The sequence below is a fragment of the Sciurus vulgaris genome, assembly GCF_902686455.1.
Source record: "Sciurus vulgaris genome assembly, chromosome: 12".
Lineage (NCBI taxonomy): Eukaryota > Metazoa > Chordata > Mammalia > Rodentia > Sciuridae > Sciurus > Sciurus vulgaris.
In genome coordinates this window covers 906,817-924,528 of record NC_136473.1, presented here as the reverse complement: position 1 = coordinate 924,528, position 17,712 = coordinate 906,817, and the positions used below count along the sequence as shown (strand labels likewise).

General features: G+C 55.6%; 1 protein-coding gene across 1 annotated transcript; it reads left to right on the top strand.

Moving 5' to 3' along the window:
* The first annotated feature begins 4,741 nt into the window (after positions 1 to 4,741).
* On the top strand, positions 4,742 to 16,593 carry FAM89A (family with sequence similarity 89 member A). The gene is made up of 2 exons (XM_079107497.1): positions 4,742 to 5,058; positions 16,053 to 16,593. Exons 1-2 carry the CDS (start codon positions 4,789 to 4,791, stop codon positions 16,314 to 16,316), a joined length of 534 nt encoding a protein of 177 aa, XP_078963623.1. The 5' UTR covers positions 4,742 to 4,788; the 3' UTR covers positions 16,317 to 16,593.
* Positions 16,594 to 17,712: the final 1,119 nt, after the last annotated feature.

Sequence of the window (17,712 nt, the reverse complement as noted above, 5' to 3'; positions counted from 1 at the left end):
GCTCTGTGAGTTCTGGCCACAACCTTGTGTCATCCGTCAGTGGGCAGCTTCCTTTGCCTGAGTTTCTGTGTAGACACTTTCTTTAATTCTCCACTGACTTGGTAGCACTGAGTACACCCAGCTCAGCCTGAATGAAGCTTTGCCAACACTACTTTGCTCTCCACATCGCAGCCTTGGGGTCCTGAGGAGCACTAGCGACACTCGGCACTGTGCTTGGGGGCCACTTTGAACAGCAAAATCACCCCAAAAAAGCACAAAAATGGGGAAAACATGGCTCCAAGTAGGCTAATGGCACTTGTCCCATCTGAGAGCAGGAACAAGGGGGCAGGGCACCTCCAGGTCTGCCCCAGCAGGAGAGGCAACAGCCTGAAGTGCTCCCCACTCGACACACCCACAGCCCCGCAGCAGCACCACAAGGCTGATCTCAAGGTTAACCTGACTTTTGTCAAGTAGGAAAGTTCACAAACACAGAATCTCTCCCATGCAGAAGCTGTGAGTACCCAGGGTGCACTGCACACCTCCATCCCAAGTCCCTGCCTGGTGTGCAGTGCCTTGCTGGGGGCTGGGCTTCATCTGCCCGCTCAGTCATAGAACAGATGCTGTGTGTACCAGAGTAGACACTGAGTAAAAACAGGTAAAAAATGGTAAGTGAGAAAACTGATGAGTGACGGTAGGTCTTAGGGTCTCTAGATGACCAGAGGAGTTACTTTAAAAGTAATTTTTGATTAGTAATAAATTTCTCCAAATGAGTGCTGAAGTTCATTTAACTTGCTAATTGAGTGTGGACATCCAACTGCCTGCCAGCGAAGTCAGGCGGGGGGTAGGCTCTGCAGCTCAGTCCTGTGGAGGCAGCCCAGCTCATCTGCAGAGCTGAAGGAGGCCACAGCTCACTGTCCCTCTGCTGCAGGAGACTGCCAGCTGTGACCCAGCCCAGCCTGGTGCCTGTACTCCGTCCGCAGCCCCATTCCCTCTTCCGCAGACTCCTGGCCATGCATGCCGAGAGCTTCCAGTGTCCCTGCAGTCTGTTCAGGGAGTCGCATCCCATTGTGTGATGTTCACGGTAGCAGTGGGTAATGCAGAGTGGGTGTCCATGGTCCTCAGTCTCCACGAAGCCTGGACAAGCCTCACTGGACAAGGCTCACTGTCCCAGCCCAGGCCCTTTTTGGAAACTCTGGCCATTGTGAAGGTGAGTTGTTAGGTGACGGTTGCAAATGAACCCACATCAGCCGGATGGCTTTTATTCCGTGTGATCATCCCAGTGACCACAGGGGACATTTGCTCAGCTCTCATTCCCTCGGGTGAAGGAGGAGACCAGGAATGGCCTCTGAGGACAATTCTCAGCAGATAGCCAGCATGGAGTAATCGAGTACTGGAGTACTCGAAGTCCTGAAAGTCGTCACTCTCTTTCCTACTCTGCCTGCAGAGCTTGACTCCTGGATCCCCCCACCCAGTGCTGGGGATCAAGCCCAGGGCTTCACAGTGCTAGCCAAGCGCTCACCACTGAGCCACACTCCCAGCCCAGGCTCCCCAGCTGCTCCCACCTCTCCCCGGCATCCACTCTGCATAGCTGCTGGGTCCATCCTCTTAGCACAGGTCCCCCGTTCCTGCACTGACGGTTGCTCTGCCTTTGCCTTCCCACTGCCTGAGGAGACCTGGGCTGGGGGCCTGACCTGGACTTCAGGGCTGGCAAGATCCACCCAGTCTCTGCAGGCTCCGGGATTCTCACCTCAGGGTGCACGTCCACTACCCATGTCCACTGTGCCAAAGGTCAGCCCTGTCCTGTCTCTAGCTCCTGAAAGGCCCAGGGGAGTCCAACTCCCTCTCCAAGGCCTTTCTCCACAGTTGTCCCCTTATGAATTCCTGGAGTCCATAGTATTTCTATTATCCACTAATGCTTTCTACTGATTTAAAAGCCCTCGTATATCTGAACCATAAGCCCCTGGCGATCTAGGACTTATTTTAGGACAGTGCTGCCCAGTAAAAATATAATGTGAGCCATGAATGCAAGTGCCATGTGTAGTTGCATTATTTGGTAGCCACATTAAAAAATATAAAGAGGTAAAATTTAAAAAATATTATTGTCAGACCCTGTGGTATCTGCCTGTAATCCTAGTGACTTGGGAGGCTAAGCCAGGAGAATTGTAAGTTTGAGGCCAGTCTCAGCAACTTAGCAAGGCCTTTCTCAAAACAAAAAATAAAAGGGACTGGAATTGTAGCTCAATAGTAGCGCATCCCCAACAATGCAAAAATATATACATACATACATACACACCCTATATGTATGTAAAATTTTTAATTTAATTAGCATCTCCAAGATATTGTTTGAACAACATAAACAGGCATTACGAGACAGCTTACATTCTTGATTTCATAGCAAATCTTCCGAATCCACCACGTATCACAGCTCAGCAGGTCTTAACCTGGATCATGGCCACAGCTGGAGGCTCGGCAGCCCTCCTCCGCTGGGGGCTGTCCTGTGGACACTGTCTTCCGACTCTCAGCACCTTGCGTCTCGCGGCTGAGGGCTGCCTGGCGTAGCTGAAGAATGCCGGCACTGAGCAGGGTGTGTACAGGCTCTGTCCTGGGCTCTGGCCGGCACCCTGTTCTTGGTGATGTTGCTGGAGCAGTGGTCAAGACGCCCACCCCTGCATGGTGTGGTCAGGGCTGTGCTGTGCACCTACACTCAGCTTGCCACGTGGTTTTCAAACCCCAATTAACAAAACACCTGTGGAGTCAGAGAGACCTCACCTGCAGCGGCCCCGAGCCCCAACCTCAGTGTGAGTGTGGCCAGGTGTTTCCTTCTCTGGACTTTGGTTTCGTCTTCTTCACGTGGGTGATCAGACAGGCATTTTAGAGGGGACGTTTTAGAAATGATAGAAATACAGGAAATCACACCTTCAGTTTGCTGCAGTTTTGTCCCACGTGATCTCATCCCAGGTCCTGCACCAAGGAAGATGACTGCCACGGACCAGAGGATAGTGTCTGTGGCTGGTGGCACTTGACGTCCTAGCTCCCAAGAGCATGCTGAAGAGGGCTTCCACTGTGTCTCCCAGACCCTTGTGCTCTGACAGCCCCCTAGGTAACAGTGGCAGGGGGCTTGCCTGGCGGGTGCAAGGCCTTGGGTTTGATCCCCAGCACTGCAAAATAAATAAATGAATAAATAAAAGCAGGTGCTGACTGCCAGTCCCCATGGATGTTGAAGTACTTACTGTGCCGTTGCATAATTGCTTTAGGTTTATGCAAATAGTTTTAACCAGTGCCACAAAAATCCCATAGAAATTCCTATTCATTTGGGGTGTGATTTGTTGACATCTGTGTCAGTATATTCGCCTCACTGAGTACACTCCAGGATTGTGAGGCTGCCGCCACGTCTGGACACCAGGATCTCATGCTGTTGTCCATGCTGGCCCTCACCCTCCTTCCTCTGCTTCTCCATTCTCTGAGGGATGGGCTTTAAGATGCTCTGAAGTAACTTCATACACCCACACCTCCTCCCAGCTGGCTCCAGTGATTTCTGCTAGGTGCTGCAAGGACAGCAAGGTGAGAGAGGAAATGAAAGGAATTCAGGCCAGGGTGTGACTGCCAGGTCAAAATGCTTCCCATCCTTCCCCTCCCTCACTCCCACACAGGCAAACTGGCAACTCTATACTGAGGACGCCCAGGGCTCAAGCAGGTGAATGAACAATACCAGACATTTGGAAAGGCAAGTAGGTAATTACTGGAAGGCAGGCACAGGGAGGAGGTGGGACATTCTGGCCAAGGGTGGGGTGGGAATCCTGAGTGCCCTCAAATCTCTCTGTCTGGGATGGGGCTGCTCATCCAGGCTTCTCCATCCCCAGGGTCCTGCAGGGACCTCGCAGACCTTGCTTCTGGCTGGGCTCTGAGGGTGGTAGCTTAAAGGGGAGAAAGTTCTTCAAGACTAGAGAGTGCTTTTATGTTGGGTGTCCGAAGCTCTCAGAACACTTTGTAATTACGCTCCTACTGAATGCATTTAGGACAATTAAGTCCCTTTATAATTAGGCCCCGTAATCACGGGCATTTAAGTCAGACTCTGATGCTGCCTCCGTTTTCCTTCAGGAGTTGGGCGGCAGCTTCCTCACCTTCCCTGCCTCTCATCTGGACATAGCTGCCTGTCATTCTTACTCTCCCTGGAAGGGGGCAGAGCCTCTCTTTTCTCTCCTTCTTTGAGGTGAGTCGCTGATCATTTTTGCCGACAGTTTGTGAGCGTTAATCTCTTTCCCATTTCCTCACATTTCAATTAGAATTACTCTCCTGTTCATGGCAAGACTGAAAGAATGTTTGCTGGTGTCCTGAAATTCCCAAAGTGGCCCGGCGCTCCTCCTGGCTGCTGTGGTGCGGGGACACTGCCATCTATCAGAGGGTCAGCTAGCCCGCCTCGGACGTACCCCCGCTTGCTCCCCCGACGTCCTGCCCGCATGCCCCCACCAACGGCCTCCTGGGGTCGGACTTGGACTGGGCCCAGGTAGTTACTAGCAGCTTTGCCGGCTGATCCCAGAGGTGCGGGGCGGGGTCCCGGCTGCAGGCCCGAGGGGACGCTGGGCGGGGCGCGCAGAGGCCCCGAGGGGTTGGATTGGGGGTGGGCAGACGGTGGGGCCGCCGCTGGCCACTAGTCGGGCTGCGGGGCGGTGCCGGGGAGCGGGAGGGAGTGGGAGGGGGTGGGAGCGGAGAAAGGGGAGGGCGAGGGGCGGGGACCGGGCGGAGGCGGGGGCGGGTCCCTCGGGCGCCCCGGCCTTCGCCGGGCGGCAGCGCGTGGCCAGCCGCGGCGGGATGAGCGGGGCCGGTGCTGCGGGCGCGGCGCGGGGGCTGCGGGTGGACGGGCTGCCGCCGCTGCCCAAGAGCCTGCGCGGGCTGCTGCGCTCGGCGGCGGGCGGCGCGGCGGGCGGCTGGCGGCACCTGGAGCGGCTGTACGCGCAGAAGTCGCGCATCCAGGACGAGCTGAGCCGCGGGGGCGCGGGCGGCCGCGGGGCGCGGGCGGCGGGGCCGCGCACCAAGCCCCCCAACCTGGACGCCGCCCTGGCGCTGCTACGCAAGGAGATGGTAAGGGTCGGCGGAGCGCGGGCGCCCTCGGCCCGGCTGTCGGGGGAGACCGCCCGGAAGTCCGCGCCCCTTTCGCGCGCCCCCTCTGCCCCGGCGGACGCGCTCTCGGGGAGGCCGCTCTCCCGGGGCGGCCTTCGACGCGGCGTCCGCCGGCCCCCGTGGCTGGGGAACCGGCGACCGGGGCGCAGCGCGGGGCTCGCCCCGGCGGCGTGGTCGCCCGAGGGTCGGGGGCCGCGCGGTCGGGGAAGGCTCTGGAAGGCGGAGGTGGGGCGGCCCGGCCCTCCCCCGGCCGCGCGTCCCTAATCCGATTTAGCCGGCGGCCGGGGCCGCAGACGACCGGGCTGGCGGAGGCGGGACGCAGCGCGGAGCAACGGAGGTGGTGGTGGGTGGTCCTGCCGTCCGGGCGAGAGCCCAGGGGCTTCCTTGGGTTGTGCCCGATTTAGCTTTTCTCAGTCCTGGAAAGTGCAGTAGGTGTTCTTGGGCCAGGGTGACCCGGAAAGCAGACCTAGGGCAGAGATTTGGGGCAGCGAGCCTCACCTAAGCTCTTCCTCCCCGCGCAGGCCAGACGGATCGGGACAGAAAACTCTGTCTAATCCTCTGCTGGCCCTGGGTGGTCCCTCCGTCTCCCTCCCGTAGTCCCGGCGCTCCCTCTCCTGAGCCAGGTAGGTACTTCATTAGGGAAGTCTAATACAGGAAAGACGCTTTCTTTTCCGAAGTCTGAATTTGCCAAGAAGTTGTTAGAGGAATCCTTTAAGTAGGCGTCTGATGTGTTTAACATATTGCTCAGGAAAATTGAATTGATGCATGTCTGTTCTGAAAAGGCTTGACTGAATTCAGAAAGCAACCTTAGCACATTGTAATCAACTAGATATTGTCCCACTCTGCAGCTGGCACTGAAGTGATCTCTGATTCTCTCTAAAAAGATTCCCTAGGCTTTTTACTGAACACTTGGGTTCCACACCAATCACTTTCATTTATTAACAAACATTAAGTGACATTAAGTGACTGCATTTTAATCAGACACAAGGGCACCTCGTTCGTTTACAGCCTGACTGGGACGTAGCATAAGCCCCTGTGTTAAATAGGAAGACCCACCCTGGGCGTTCACGTCCCTTTCTTGAATGGGAGGCAGGAAAGGCTCAGGGCCACTCCTCTTGGAAGCTCTGGTTTGTGAATATGCTCCCAGAGGAGTCTTGCTGTGGTGGCTTGGGAACCCACAGGCCATTCTGGAAAGTACTTTCCAGGTCCCTCCTGGTGTGGCTGAAGTACAGCTCAACCTCATAATTACGCCTTGGACCAGAGCTCCTCTCTAAGGAACAGCCCTCTCTAGTCTGTCTGATATTTAGCTGTAATTAGATTAGGTATTTCAAGAAATGTCAGAAGGTCTTTAAAAGTACTAACTTGGTGCTTTTAAAGACATCGACTGACCTGAGGTAGTGGGGTCCCAATGAGCAACTCTTGCTGAGGCTCCCCCTGGGGAGGTCTTGCCAAACAAGAAAGGGAGTTGGCTCCTGAATCATCAGTGGAATGTCTGTGTTGATCCACTTAATTTGAAGGTGTGAGCACAAAGCGCAAAGCTGTGACACGGAGGACATAACTCAATACCTTGGGAGAATGTGACACAGGCCTGGGGAAAACTCCCCTGCAGGTACCGGAAGGAGATGGGAGGGCTTCTTTTCAGGAGGATCGAAGCCCTGGAGGTGTGGAGGGCCTGGCTACAGGGGAAGGGAGAACCAGGAAGGTGGCGGAAGCCGGCACTTGTGCGCCTATGTGGGAGGACAGAGTGCTCAGAAGCAGAGGGGCACCCTCCTGGCTGTACTTGGAGGGTACAGGAGGCGGGGCTGAGTCGGGGGGGGGGGGGGGGGGCCTCCTGGGGAGATGGCACAGGTGTGTACAGGAGAGCTGTGGGAACCACTGCCTGGAAGCAGAAGCTGCAGGAATTGCAGATGAAAGTGTGAGGGTCTGGGAAGGTGAAGAACAGGAATCAAAGATGACAGGCTGTTGTTTAGTGGAAAGTGAGTTAAGCAAAACAATTAAAAATTACAGTCGCAGCCTGGACAGATGTTGTTAATATTTTGGGATAGCTCCTGTGTGGGTAGAATATAAGTGCTTTCTGTACATTGTTTTTACTCCTTAATAATGGATATGGAGAATAAAAATTCCCAAAATAACGAAGCCTGGGAAAAAGAAAAGGGAGTAAAAGCGAAGACCGTGCATTGACAGCTTTCATCTCCCAAGATGCACGTTTTCCAGATGCCACTGCAGGAAGAGAGGAGGTGTTTTATCATCCTCAAAACGAACAGTCTGTAGGAGGCCTTAACTCCTCCAGAGTGAATCCTTTCTAGGCACTGTCCGCAGACCTTGACCAAAAAGGCCCACATTCCCGCGTGTCCAAGCAAACAGACCTGCGTTCACTAGACCACCCCTCAAAATAACCTGTGTAAACCCAGTCCCTTTCTCTGTTCGGGGGCTCTCTTTCCACCAGAAAGCTGAGTTTCAGGACGCCATTTCGTTCCTGCACCCTGTTCCTGTGTGTGACTTTGCTCTGAATAAAGAGCTGACCCACGGAGTCTGCACTTGTCCGGTCTCTCTCTTTGTGCCAACTCTTAATCCTTATGAATTCTCCATGGAATTGGTGCTCAGAGTCTGTTTTGTATTAAGAAAACATCGGGGGCTTGGAGTTCAACTCCCATGAGGTCACAGGTCCCTCTAGGTCTGCAGGGCTCCACAGCGCAGTTGAATTGTGGCACTGTGCCATGCCCACACACACCAGACCACCTCGTGCACTCCAGTGTGCTTTGGGGGCACCTATTGCAGACATTTTCCCTGGTCACACACATTGTAATCTCTTCAGCGATGGCAGCAGGAGGAGCTGTTTGCACCAGGCGCCGGTCAGTGGCTGCTCTGGGGAAAGGTGGCAGGCCATTTCACCAGTGTGTCAGGTGTGTTAAAGTTTCAGGGCGTGGAGCTGCAGGTGCTAGGGGAGATCTGGCCCGAGATCCTTGAAGAGCTGGTTGCAGCCGAGCGAGCAAATGAAGTGTCAGAGGAGAGGCAGGGACTCCATGGGCCAAGCCTGGGGAGCTGGTGTCCAGCTGAGAAGGCAGGGCTGTGTGGCCGAGGGCTCTGGCCCACTACGGGTGACACCTTGAGCTGCTCAGAGCTGTGGTTTCTGCTCCAAGTTCCAACACTCCCTATTCCAACTGCCCTGCGTCTGTGAAATTCTGTATCACGAGGTCCCCTGATCCTCCCAGAAGGACACGTGGAAGGTTTCCAGGGTCAAATGGTTACTGCTTTGTAACAGCAATAACTGAAAAGGTTCTTTTGACGACGTTTGCTGTTACTTTTCCCTGGAGAATGTTTTAGTGCACCTTTAACATGTCACTGGGTCAATGTTTATAAAGTACTCTGGGGGATTTGAGGACACGTTAAAGAGCCTCTGACCCCTGGTGGTATGGGCATCTTCACGGCAATGCGATGCCTTATTCTAGACTGGTCTTCCTTTTTCACGACTGAAGAGTGTGATAATGGAAGTGCAACCTGAGCTAGCTTTAGCAAAAGGAGAGTCTTGTCAAAGGGCCGGGTGTGTTCAGAGGCAGACCAGATCCAGTGCCCACTGAGGTGTTCTCTCTGCCTCCCCCGATGCTTTGATTTCTCCCCCTCTGTGGAACCTGACCCCTCACAACTTCCATGCTCAGTTTGGGCCAGAGTTTCTAATTCCAGTTTGTAAATACTGCGGAGGATGCCAGGGAGCCTGGACAGCCTGTGCCAGCTAATAGCGACCAGGACAGGATTGAATCTTCTTAAGGTGAAACCCTGTGGACATGACTGGGGACTGCTTGTCCCCAAAAGACGGTCTCCAGGTGAGGTCATAGGTCCTCCAGGCTGAGGATTTGAGGCTCCAAAGGAGTGAGTTTCTCCATGCCACTTTTAACTCTCATCTGCAACTTTTCCTACCTGGGGAGCTGAGATGGGCCGTTCTTGAGCCCACAGGTGACTCACAACAGCACGGCCTTTATCTTTCCCCCTTTCATCTGTCACATGTCAGTGTCAGTGCCCCAAATGAGCAACGGCCCAGCCTGATCTGGTCCTGGCAGGTGTTGCTGTAACTTTCCGAGGTCAGGTGGGCAGGGGTATTTAGGGAAGGCTGGAGAAAGGGATCTTGGTCTTCCTAGGCCACTCCGCTTGGCAGCAGGACCAACGTGAACTCATGACACCCAGCTCCCTTTGAGAAGCCATTCTTGTGGTCCTGTGGGGACACTGCACATAGACCGCAGACCTCGTGAGCAAGCAGCCAGCCCTGAGGCTGGATGTCCACCTCTTAGCAGTGCCACCCTCCAGCAAGAGACCCACCTCCCATCTGCATGTTCCCGCTTCACACTGTGAGCGCCGTCCCTCCTCACCGTTCTGTGAGAATTGTGTCCTGTCTCTGTGGACGCCATTGGCTCTAGGTCAGCGGAAGACCCCGCAGACAAGGATAGGGGTGCAGCCAGCTTTGGATTCGGCCTGACCCGGGGCTCAGTCACCTGGTTTCTCTTCAGTCTCTGAATCACCATGGCTCTTCTGAGTCTGGTCCCAACCTTGATGGATGAAATGTCCACAGGACGTGAAGCTGACCAGGGGAGCAGGCTGCACCAGGGGAACCAGGGCATTTCTACCCGGGGTGGGTGGCCGGCCAGTCGTCCTTTGCTGCCGCATCAGCACCGGCCACATCCTCCTCCCTGCTTCCTTTTCTAAACAGTACACATCCTTCATCAGAATCAGGCTACCACCCGTGAGCTCTCCGCTGTCTTCTGTCATAGTCCAGTCCAGCTGGTACAAACTGGACACCTTGATTAGACTTCAGGCATGTCCACATCTTTTTCTAAAACAGATTTGCAAGCCATCTGTGTGTGCTTTCTCATTCATCACATTTTAAAAAGGTAACAGTAAAGAGTCTCTCATTGTAAGTTAATACACATAGAAAATCTAGAAAATTCAGAAAAGCCAAAAAGAAAAATTGGAGTGATCCTAGCAGTTTGCTTAAGTCCTGCTCACCTTGGGGCCTCCAGCTTCAGGTCTTCCTGCAAGTGGACCAAGCGGGGTCCTACAGACCTGGGGTGGTTCCTGCTCTGCTGCTGACTAGCCTCAGCCAGCGCCTGTGCTGCGGTCAGTGTCCATCTTAGAATCAGCACCTGCCTCACAAGACGAGAATGAAGAAGACATATTCCTGTACAACTCAGACTTTTTTTCTCTCTAGCAAAACCCTAAAACAAACTAGGTAGCTGCTTCAGATATGTCATATTTTTAAGACTCTGGATAGATATAGCCAATCAGTCCTCCAGAAAGGGTTTGCAGTATGTAGTCCTGCTAGCTGTGTGCGTCCACTCTGCATTTTATTCTTATTATTAGGAGTTTTTAATTTCATTTACATTATTCTTTTGGTACTAGGGATTGAACTCAGGGGAACTTAACCACTGAGCCACATCCCCAACCCCTTTTCATATTTTATTAGAGACAGGGTCTCGCTGAGTTGCTTAGGGCCTCGCTAAGTTGCTGAGGCTGGCTTTGAACTTGCAGTCCTCCTGCCTCAGCCTCCTGAGCCGGTGGGATTACAGGTGTGCACCACCACGTCTGGCTGGGAGTTTTTGAAATCAAGAGAAGCGTGCTTTTTGGGAAAAAGGCTAAGCAGTGCAGAGGCTGTGACAGGGACAAGCAAGGCTCGTCCACCCAGGGCCACACCCCAGGAGTCCTGACAGTTGGCACACGCTCCTCTGGTGGCCTGCTGGGCTGGACGTGCTCCTAGTTGCACCCCCAGGCAGATCTCCCCTCTCTCCAGTGGTGTCTTGGTGTGGACCTGGCATTTGCTGCTCGGGTCAAGGCGTCATGGAGAGGGCGGACCGCGTGGCCCCCAGACCAGCTGTCGCCACACTTGCCGCTGCTCCACTGCCCCTGTGAGTAAGGCCGGCCCGCCGTGTGCTGGCCGGATTCAGCTCTGCTGTGCAAGGAAGAAGTCTCTTAAACACATGAATGGATTGCTCCAGCTTTTATTTTTATTCTCTTTTCTAAAAGACACCTCAAAGTTTTCCATGACTTTTTGCTTTTTAATCAACAAATATTTCCTTTTCCAGGTGTGGTAGTACACACCCGTAATCCCAGTAACTTGGGGAGGAGGCAGCAGTATCACAAGTTTGGGGCCAGACTGGGCAACTTGGCAAGACCCTAACTCAAAATTAAAAATGAAAAAAGACTGAGGATGTAGCACAGTGACAGTGTCCCCCATCTGGGTTCAACCCCTGGTACCGAAAAACAAAGAGAAAAGAAAAACACCCCTTTTAGAGGGCCTCTCCTCTGGGCCTTCCTCTTAGCCAGGAAGAGCCCTGCCCCCTGCAGCCCTGGAAGTGTTCAGAGAACTTGTGGGGACTCCCTGTGGGAGCCACCATCCTGCCTGAGGTACATTCCCACTGGAGCCTTCAGCGCAGGAGGCAGGAGGTGCAGCTCAGGATTGCATGGCCCTGCTGGTGGGAATTCTGCCAGCCATCTGCGAGCAAGGCAGGGGGTGAAGGGAACCCCACATGGAAGCGGAGAGAATGGCCAGGAAGGAAGCAGGAAGCCTGAACAGAAAAAAAGGAAGGACGCTAGCAGCTTGTAGCAGTGGACACTAGTCAGTTGTCCTCATCTTGGAGTCGGGAATTCAGGATAGCATTTTGCCAGGTCTGAGAAGTCTGTATTTTTCTTTAAGGAGCCTCTGAATCTTCAAAGAGTGGGCTTTCGGAAGAGAGCTGTGGATGACAGCAGCTGCCGCCCCGCTGGTAGCCAGGACTGCCCCTGGTGGTTGGGCTGGATTTTGTGGGAGTCCTTGCTCCTGGGCCGCTTACCCGTTTCCTGTAGTTTGCTCCTGGGGGATGGCCCTCTCCCTTTCCGTGTACCAGACCTCCCCTGGCGGGAGCTTGGCTGGGCATCTTTTGCTCTCCAGGCTAGAGGTGTTTCTTTGCTTCCGTGGGAATAGTGTGGGCACTCAGCGGCCTGAGGCCTCTGCAGGAGCATCTTGGGTGCCCTGGGCACAGAGGGCTGCCTCTCCAGCTGTGCCTCTGTGACTTCCTGGGAGTTGTGGCTGAAGTCCCCTCACAGCTGTGCTAGGACAGGCCAGGCCACGTCTGCAGCCACAGTTCTGAGCTCTCTACAGCCTGGCGTTTGCACTGAGGCACCAGGTGTCCTGCTGCGAAGCTCCCCGCTGGTGGCTGAGGTCACCCCGAGGGAATCAGGGCACTTCTTTAAAGCAGCTTGTCCTGTGGCAGGGGGAGGAGGCCGGTCTGTAGCCTACAGTGAGAACCTGGAGTGCCCCGCCACAGGCCAGTGAGGGAGGAAGGGTGGGTGTCACTGCTGCTGGGCCAGGTGTCCCAGCCTTCCCCGTGCGGAGCGGACCCCTGGGGGCAGGCTGGGCGAGGGGGCTCAGACTGCCAGGTGCGTGTGGTGTGACCCTGAAGGGACGCTGCCAGCGAGCTCCACCCCCATAGAAGGTGGAGTAAACATGTCCAGCAGTCTCCGGCGGGTGTCCTGGCAGGAAGTCAGCGCTGTTCCCCTGGCTAATTTCGAGGATTTCTGCCAAGTCAAGGAAGTCTGGGTGGCTGGAGATGTGTGCAGGGGTGCGTGTCCTTGTTGAACTGCCTGAGTGCTTGGCGTGTGTCCATCTGTGCCCCAGGTGTGTGTAGGACTGTGCTGTGCTCCTGGGCGGCTCCCACCTCCCTTTCTAGGCCAGCGCCCCACCCAGTGACAGGCACAGAGAGGTCCTGGCACTGCTCAGGGACGAGCCTGGAAAGCCTGGAACCATGCATGTAAGGGAGGCTTGGGGTCGCAGAGGAGGACGTCGGAATCCTTGATGTCCAGAGGGTGTCACGCCCTGGAGCCAGGCTCCTGCCTCTCCCAGGGGACACTGGGTGTCCTGGAGGGTGGAAGTCGGCCTGCTGCTGCTCTCCGGTGTGTCTGGTCTGCCCCTGAGGTGGGAGTAGAGTCCTGCACCCCCACCCTGCTGGTATCAGAGTCACTCAGGGGAAGTGAGCCTCATCCTGGTCTTTCGGGGGACGGGGGTGTTGTTAGTCAGTGTTGTCTCCTCATGCTGACCCCAGAGGAGAGCAGTGCACTTGGGCTGCTGAGTCTGGGTCCGTGGCGTGGGGCCCGTGTTCAGTTCTGGTTCTCTGGAGGAATCTTGGAAAGTAGGAGCCGGCTTAGAAGCAGGACTCAGTGGTCAGCAGACCAGGGCACCCTGTGAGAGTAGAGGCCAGACCGAGGCACTTGACTTGGAGAAGATGAGCTGGTTTGTTGGGGTGTGAGGGTGGGGACTGAAACTGGCTTCCAAGGATTTAGAGGGAGGTCAGGAGAGAGTGATAGGGTCACACCCAGTGTGGGCTGTGGGGTCAGGGCCGCAGCATAGCATGGCTGATGGAGAGCCTCGACTGGCTCGGAGTCTGCCCTTGGAGTCAGAGGCAGGAGGTCCGGGTCCTTTCTGACTGGACACTGAGGACACTGACCGTCCCTGCCCAAGGTGGCTCCTGGCGCTTCTGGCTGCCAGGGCTGCGTTCCCAGCCCGGCTGCCATCCCAGCTCCTTCCTGGTGAGAGCTGCGCACCCGCTGGGGAGTCGCCTGCTCCCCCTCGCAGTGGGCACTTGGTGCAGTGCCAGCAGTAGGGCAGGCTGGCTTCGGAGCTGGGTGGGCAGCCTTCACTCTGTGCCCTTCTGCTCTTCCGGCCTGAAATGCCACCCTTGGAGGAGGGTAAATTCCAGTGGCTCAGGAAGACAGAGGCCTTTGTGTGGAGAGGCTGGTGCTTCGCTGGGATGGGTCTGTCATTGGCGAAGCTCAAGGCCTGTGCCCTGTTCCTCCTGAGGCGTGCGCACACCCAGGCCTCAGTCAGGAGGCCGACTGTCTGACCCCCATGTGGGGCCTGGCGCCCCAGCTTGCTGTTGCTCCCGTGGAGACTGCCTGAGGGCAGGCTGCCACTGGACTGAGCCCTCCTGCGTGGGGTGACGACCCCGTCTAAGGGTTTCGTGTTACAGGCCCACTGAGGGTGTGGACTTCAGCAGAGCCACTGAGAAAGTAAGTCAAAGCCGGCCCGAGGGAGGCTTCTTTCAGGTGCTAGAGTGACAGCAGGACCGCCAGTCTGCAGCCCCTCCTTGGGTGCTGGGCGAGTGCAGCTTTGTTTCCTTTTTTTTTGTACTGGGGGTTGAACCCGTGGGCCTTGGGCATGCCAGGAGGCATGTGCTCTAACACTGAACCACATCCTCCGTCCTTCCTATTTTGTTCAAGATGGGGTCTTACTAAGTTGCCCAGGCTGGCCTCAAACTTGCAATCCTCCTGCCTCAGCCTCCCAAGGAGCTGGGATGGGTGTGCGCCCCATACCCACTGCAGTCTGAGCCTGGTCCACTCAGAAGCCAGCCAGCTTTTGCCTGGTGGGTGGGAGTGGTTGAAGGGTGTAAAGAATGACCTTCGACCTAACGTCAAGGCTCATCCCAGGAAGAGCGCTTTTTAGCTGGGCTCCAGCTTCCTTTGTGGAAGGCAGGCCTTTACCTGGAGAATCTCGTGCGGGGAGCCATGGAAATGGGCTCTCCCCAGGCCATCTGCCTGTTGAGGGCTCGTGCCCGTGCACAGTCAGGGCCTCAGCACGCAGGCTGCCGCCTCTTAACACGGACTGAACTTCAGCAGAGCTCCCAGCAGGCTCCGGGGGAAAGTGCTGCTCCACGGCCACCTGGCCTGCCAGTGGGCAGAGGCAGGGTCCTGCTTGCCACTCCTCAGGGCTGTCCCCAGGTGTGCTCAGCACCGCCCGTGGGCTTCCAGGGCTCCCGGCTGCCGAATGGAGGCGTGTGTCCCACGGGATCCCTGTGGTTCCTGGGCACACTGGGAGCAAGGTGTGCTAGGCTCCCGACTCTTCAGGTGAGGAACGCTCTGTCTTGGGTGGATGGAAATGTGCCTTTCCTAGTCCACCTGTGCTCTGCCCTGCGGCCTGGGAGGAGGAACTTGGAGATAAAGAAGCACGTGACTTTCACAAGCGGCCCTCACTTTCTCACCACTTGTTTTTGTGAAAGCTGTTTCTAGAAGAAGCTGTCAAAGCTGCATCCTGCTGGGCTGCTGCTTTTTTAAAAACGTGTTGTTGTTCTTTGTAGACGTACGTGACGGAGGAGTATTGTGACGTGCATACGTGGAACATGACGCGTTCTAGTTGGTTCCACTCTGTACCTGGTGTGGCGCTGCCCTGTGATGTGTTCGGCTGTGCACACAGGAGAGTTGTGTCCGATTGATTCCACCGTCTTTCCTGTGCCCTTCCCGCTCCTCTTCATTCCCCTTCATCTAATCCAACGAGCTTGTTATTCGCTTCCTGCCCCTAATCGTGTGTTAGCATCCGCGTATCAGAGAACCTTTGGCCTTTGGTTTGCTTGGGGGATTGGCTTATTTGACCAAGCATCATAGTTTCCAACTCCACCCATTTACCAGCAAAAGTTATAAAGTCGTTCTTTTTTATGAGTGAGTCATATTCCATTGTTACTGGGCTTCATGCTTAGTCCTTGCTTTGGGGAGGGATCCCACGACCATTGTCTGGAGCAGAGGGCGTCTGGCCTCGAGGTGGAGCTGCTGGAGGTGGCTGTGCACCAGCCCGGAGCTGTGACTGCGGCACTCAGACCCTAACGAGGTGGCACAGAAGGCGAATGGGAATGTCTCTTGAGTCTGGGGGTCAGGGAGAAAGGATGACTGTGCCTTATGTGTCTGGAGCCACCAGCTGGAGTGCCACAGCACACTCAGCAGGCTGGGCTCACTCCTGGCAGGGCACTCCTTCCCAGACCACCGAGCCGGGTGAGGTGTGGACCGACCTAGCAAAGGCGTTCAAACTGGAAGTCCCCAGCATCCGCGTGGTGCAGCTCTGTTGGCTGCATGGGAGGAATGTGCTGCCTGGGCAGGCTGCTGGCCGGGTGTCGCTCTGCAGTGGAATGCCAGTGCTGACCTCTCTTTTTGCCTCCCCACCCGCCCTCAAGGTCGGTCTCCGCCAGCTGGACATGTCTTTGCTCTGCCAGCTGTACAGCCTCTACGAGTCGATCCAGGAGTATAAGGGAGCGTGCCAGGTGGCCTCCAGCCCTGACTGCATGTATGTGCCGGAGAACCGCTTCTTCGTAGAGGAAGAGGAGGGTTTCCAGGATCAGAGCCCCTCGCGCGAAGGCAGGGATGGAGGCCCTCCTGGGAACCTGCCCCTGTCTGTCCCACGCCTCTCCAGCAGCAACTGGATTCTGGAGTCCATCTAGGGCTTCGGGTGCGGGGACTTCAAACTGGACCTGCCGTCAGCATCGGCTCCTCTTCCTGCAAGAACACGTCAGCCTGTCCATCAGGGACTGTCCTCAGACACGTGGGAGCCTGACACAGGGACTTCATGCTGCACAGTGGTGGTCTGCTCAGGTGACCCTGGGTGCTCAGAATGTCCTCGGCAGCTCGTGCCGTGTGCTGACATCCCTGCCAGAGTCTGTGGGACAAGAGGCCGCTGTAGGATCCTGAGCCGCTCCTTGCACAGGTCACGTGCCCCTCCTTGGGGAGGGTCTAGAGACGGATGAAGCCATTGCACTGCGCCTCCTCAACCTGGTCTGCGCTCTGCTTGCTGTTTAACAAGATTTTCAGCCTCATTGTTCGGCTTTCCTTACTTTTAGGCCACATCACTGATTGTCCAGGTGACTTGTGGAAGCTTCTGCTAAGAAGGTGAGCGTTCCTGCCGCAGCCGTCACAGCTGTCTCGCAGCCTACCAGGAACCTTGCCGTTTTGTCCCCCAGGTGTAGGAGGAAGGACCATAACACCAAGATATGCCGAGTGGAAAAGAATAAACCTGGGCAGGCCAGTGTTGGCATCAGTCCCCGATGGTGACCATGTCTGTTTTAAGTGACCCAACATAAAGTAGTATGTGGGAAAGCAAATGCCCCCCCTCCAAGCAGTGGTTACCTGGAGCCTTAATATATTTATTAAAATACTTTATAAGAACTACGCTATTAAACGCAAGGATAAAATATGCAATTCTCTATGTTGTGTGTTACTTTGTTCTGGATGCAGAATCCGCTTTCATGACCTGAATGGTAGTCCAAACAGGTATGAAAGAAAATCAGTGTGTTTCTTGCCATTAAATGCATTTGGAACCTGCTTCTGTCCTCTTTTGATCTTGAGTGGCCCTCTTATTGTAGCGGGCTGCCGTCTGCACCAAGGTCTAGGCATTGTCTGTCCCTGCCCTGGCTCCTTCCTTCCGGTGTGAAGAGCGCTCACCAGGGCCTCCTTCAGGTCAGCACTGGGAAGTACTGCCGACTTGGGAGCTGAGGGCACCCTGCTCAGTTCCTCTGCTGACAGTAGTTACAGTAAGGGTGCAAGTAAGCTGCCTTCAGCCGGTGACAAGACGGTTCTGCAGGGACAGGAAATTGGAAGCAGCAGGTCAGGTCCCCTGCAGGATCTTATTTCTTTGAGACTGGCCCTCCTTCACCATGGGTTGAACCTTAGGTCAGCCTGACCACGTTAAGGGTCAACTGGGGAACTTCAGTGAGACTGTGCGCACTTGGGCAGCACCCCAGAGCACCCGCAGTTCCTTGGCGGGTGGCCCCTGAGCATCTGTGTCTCTGGGGGGTCGAGCTCCTCTGCCACCTCTGGAGGGAGCCTGGGCCTGTCCCAGGG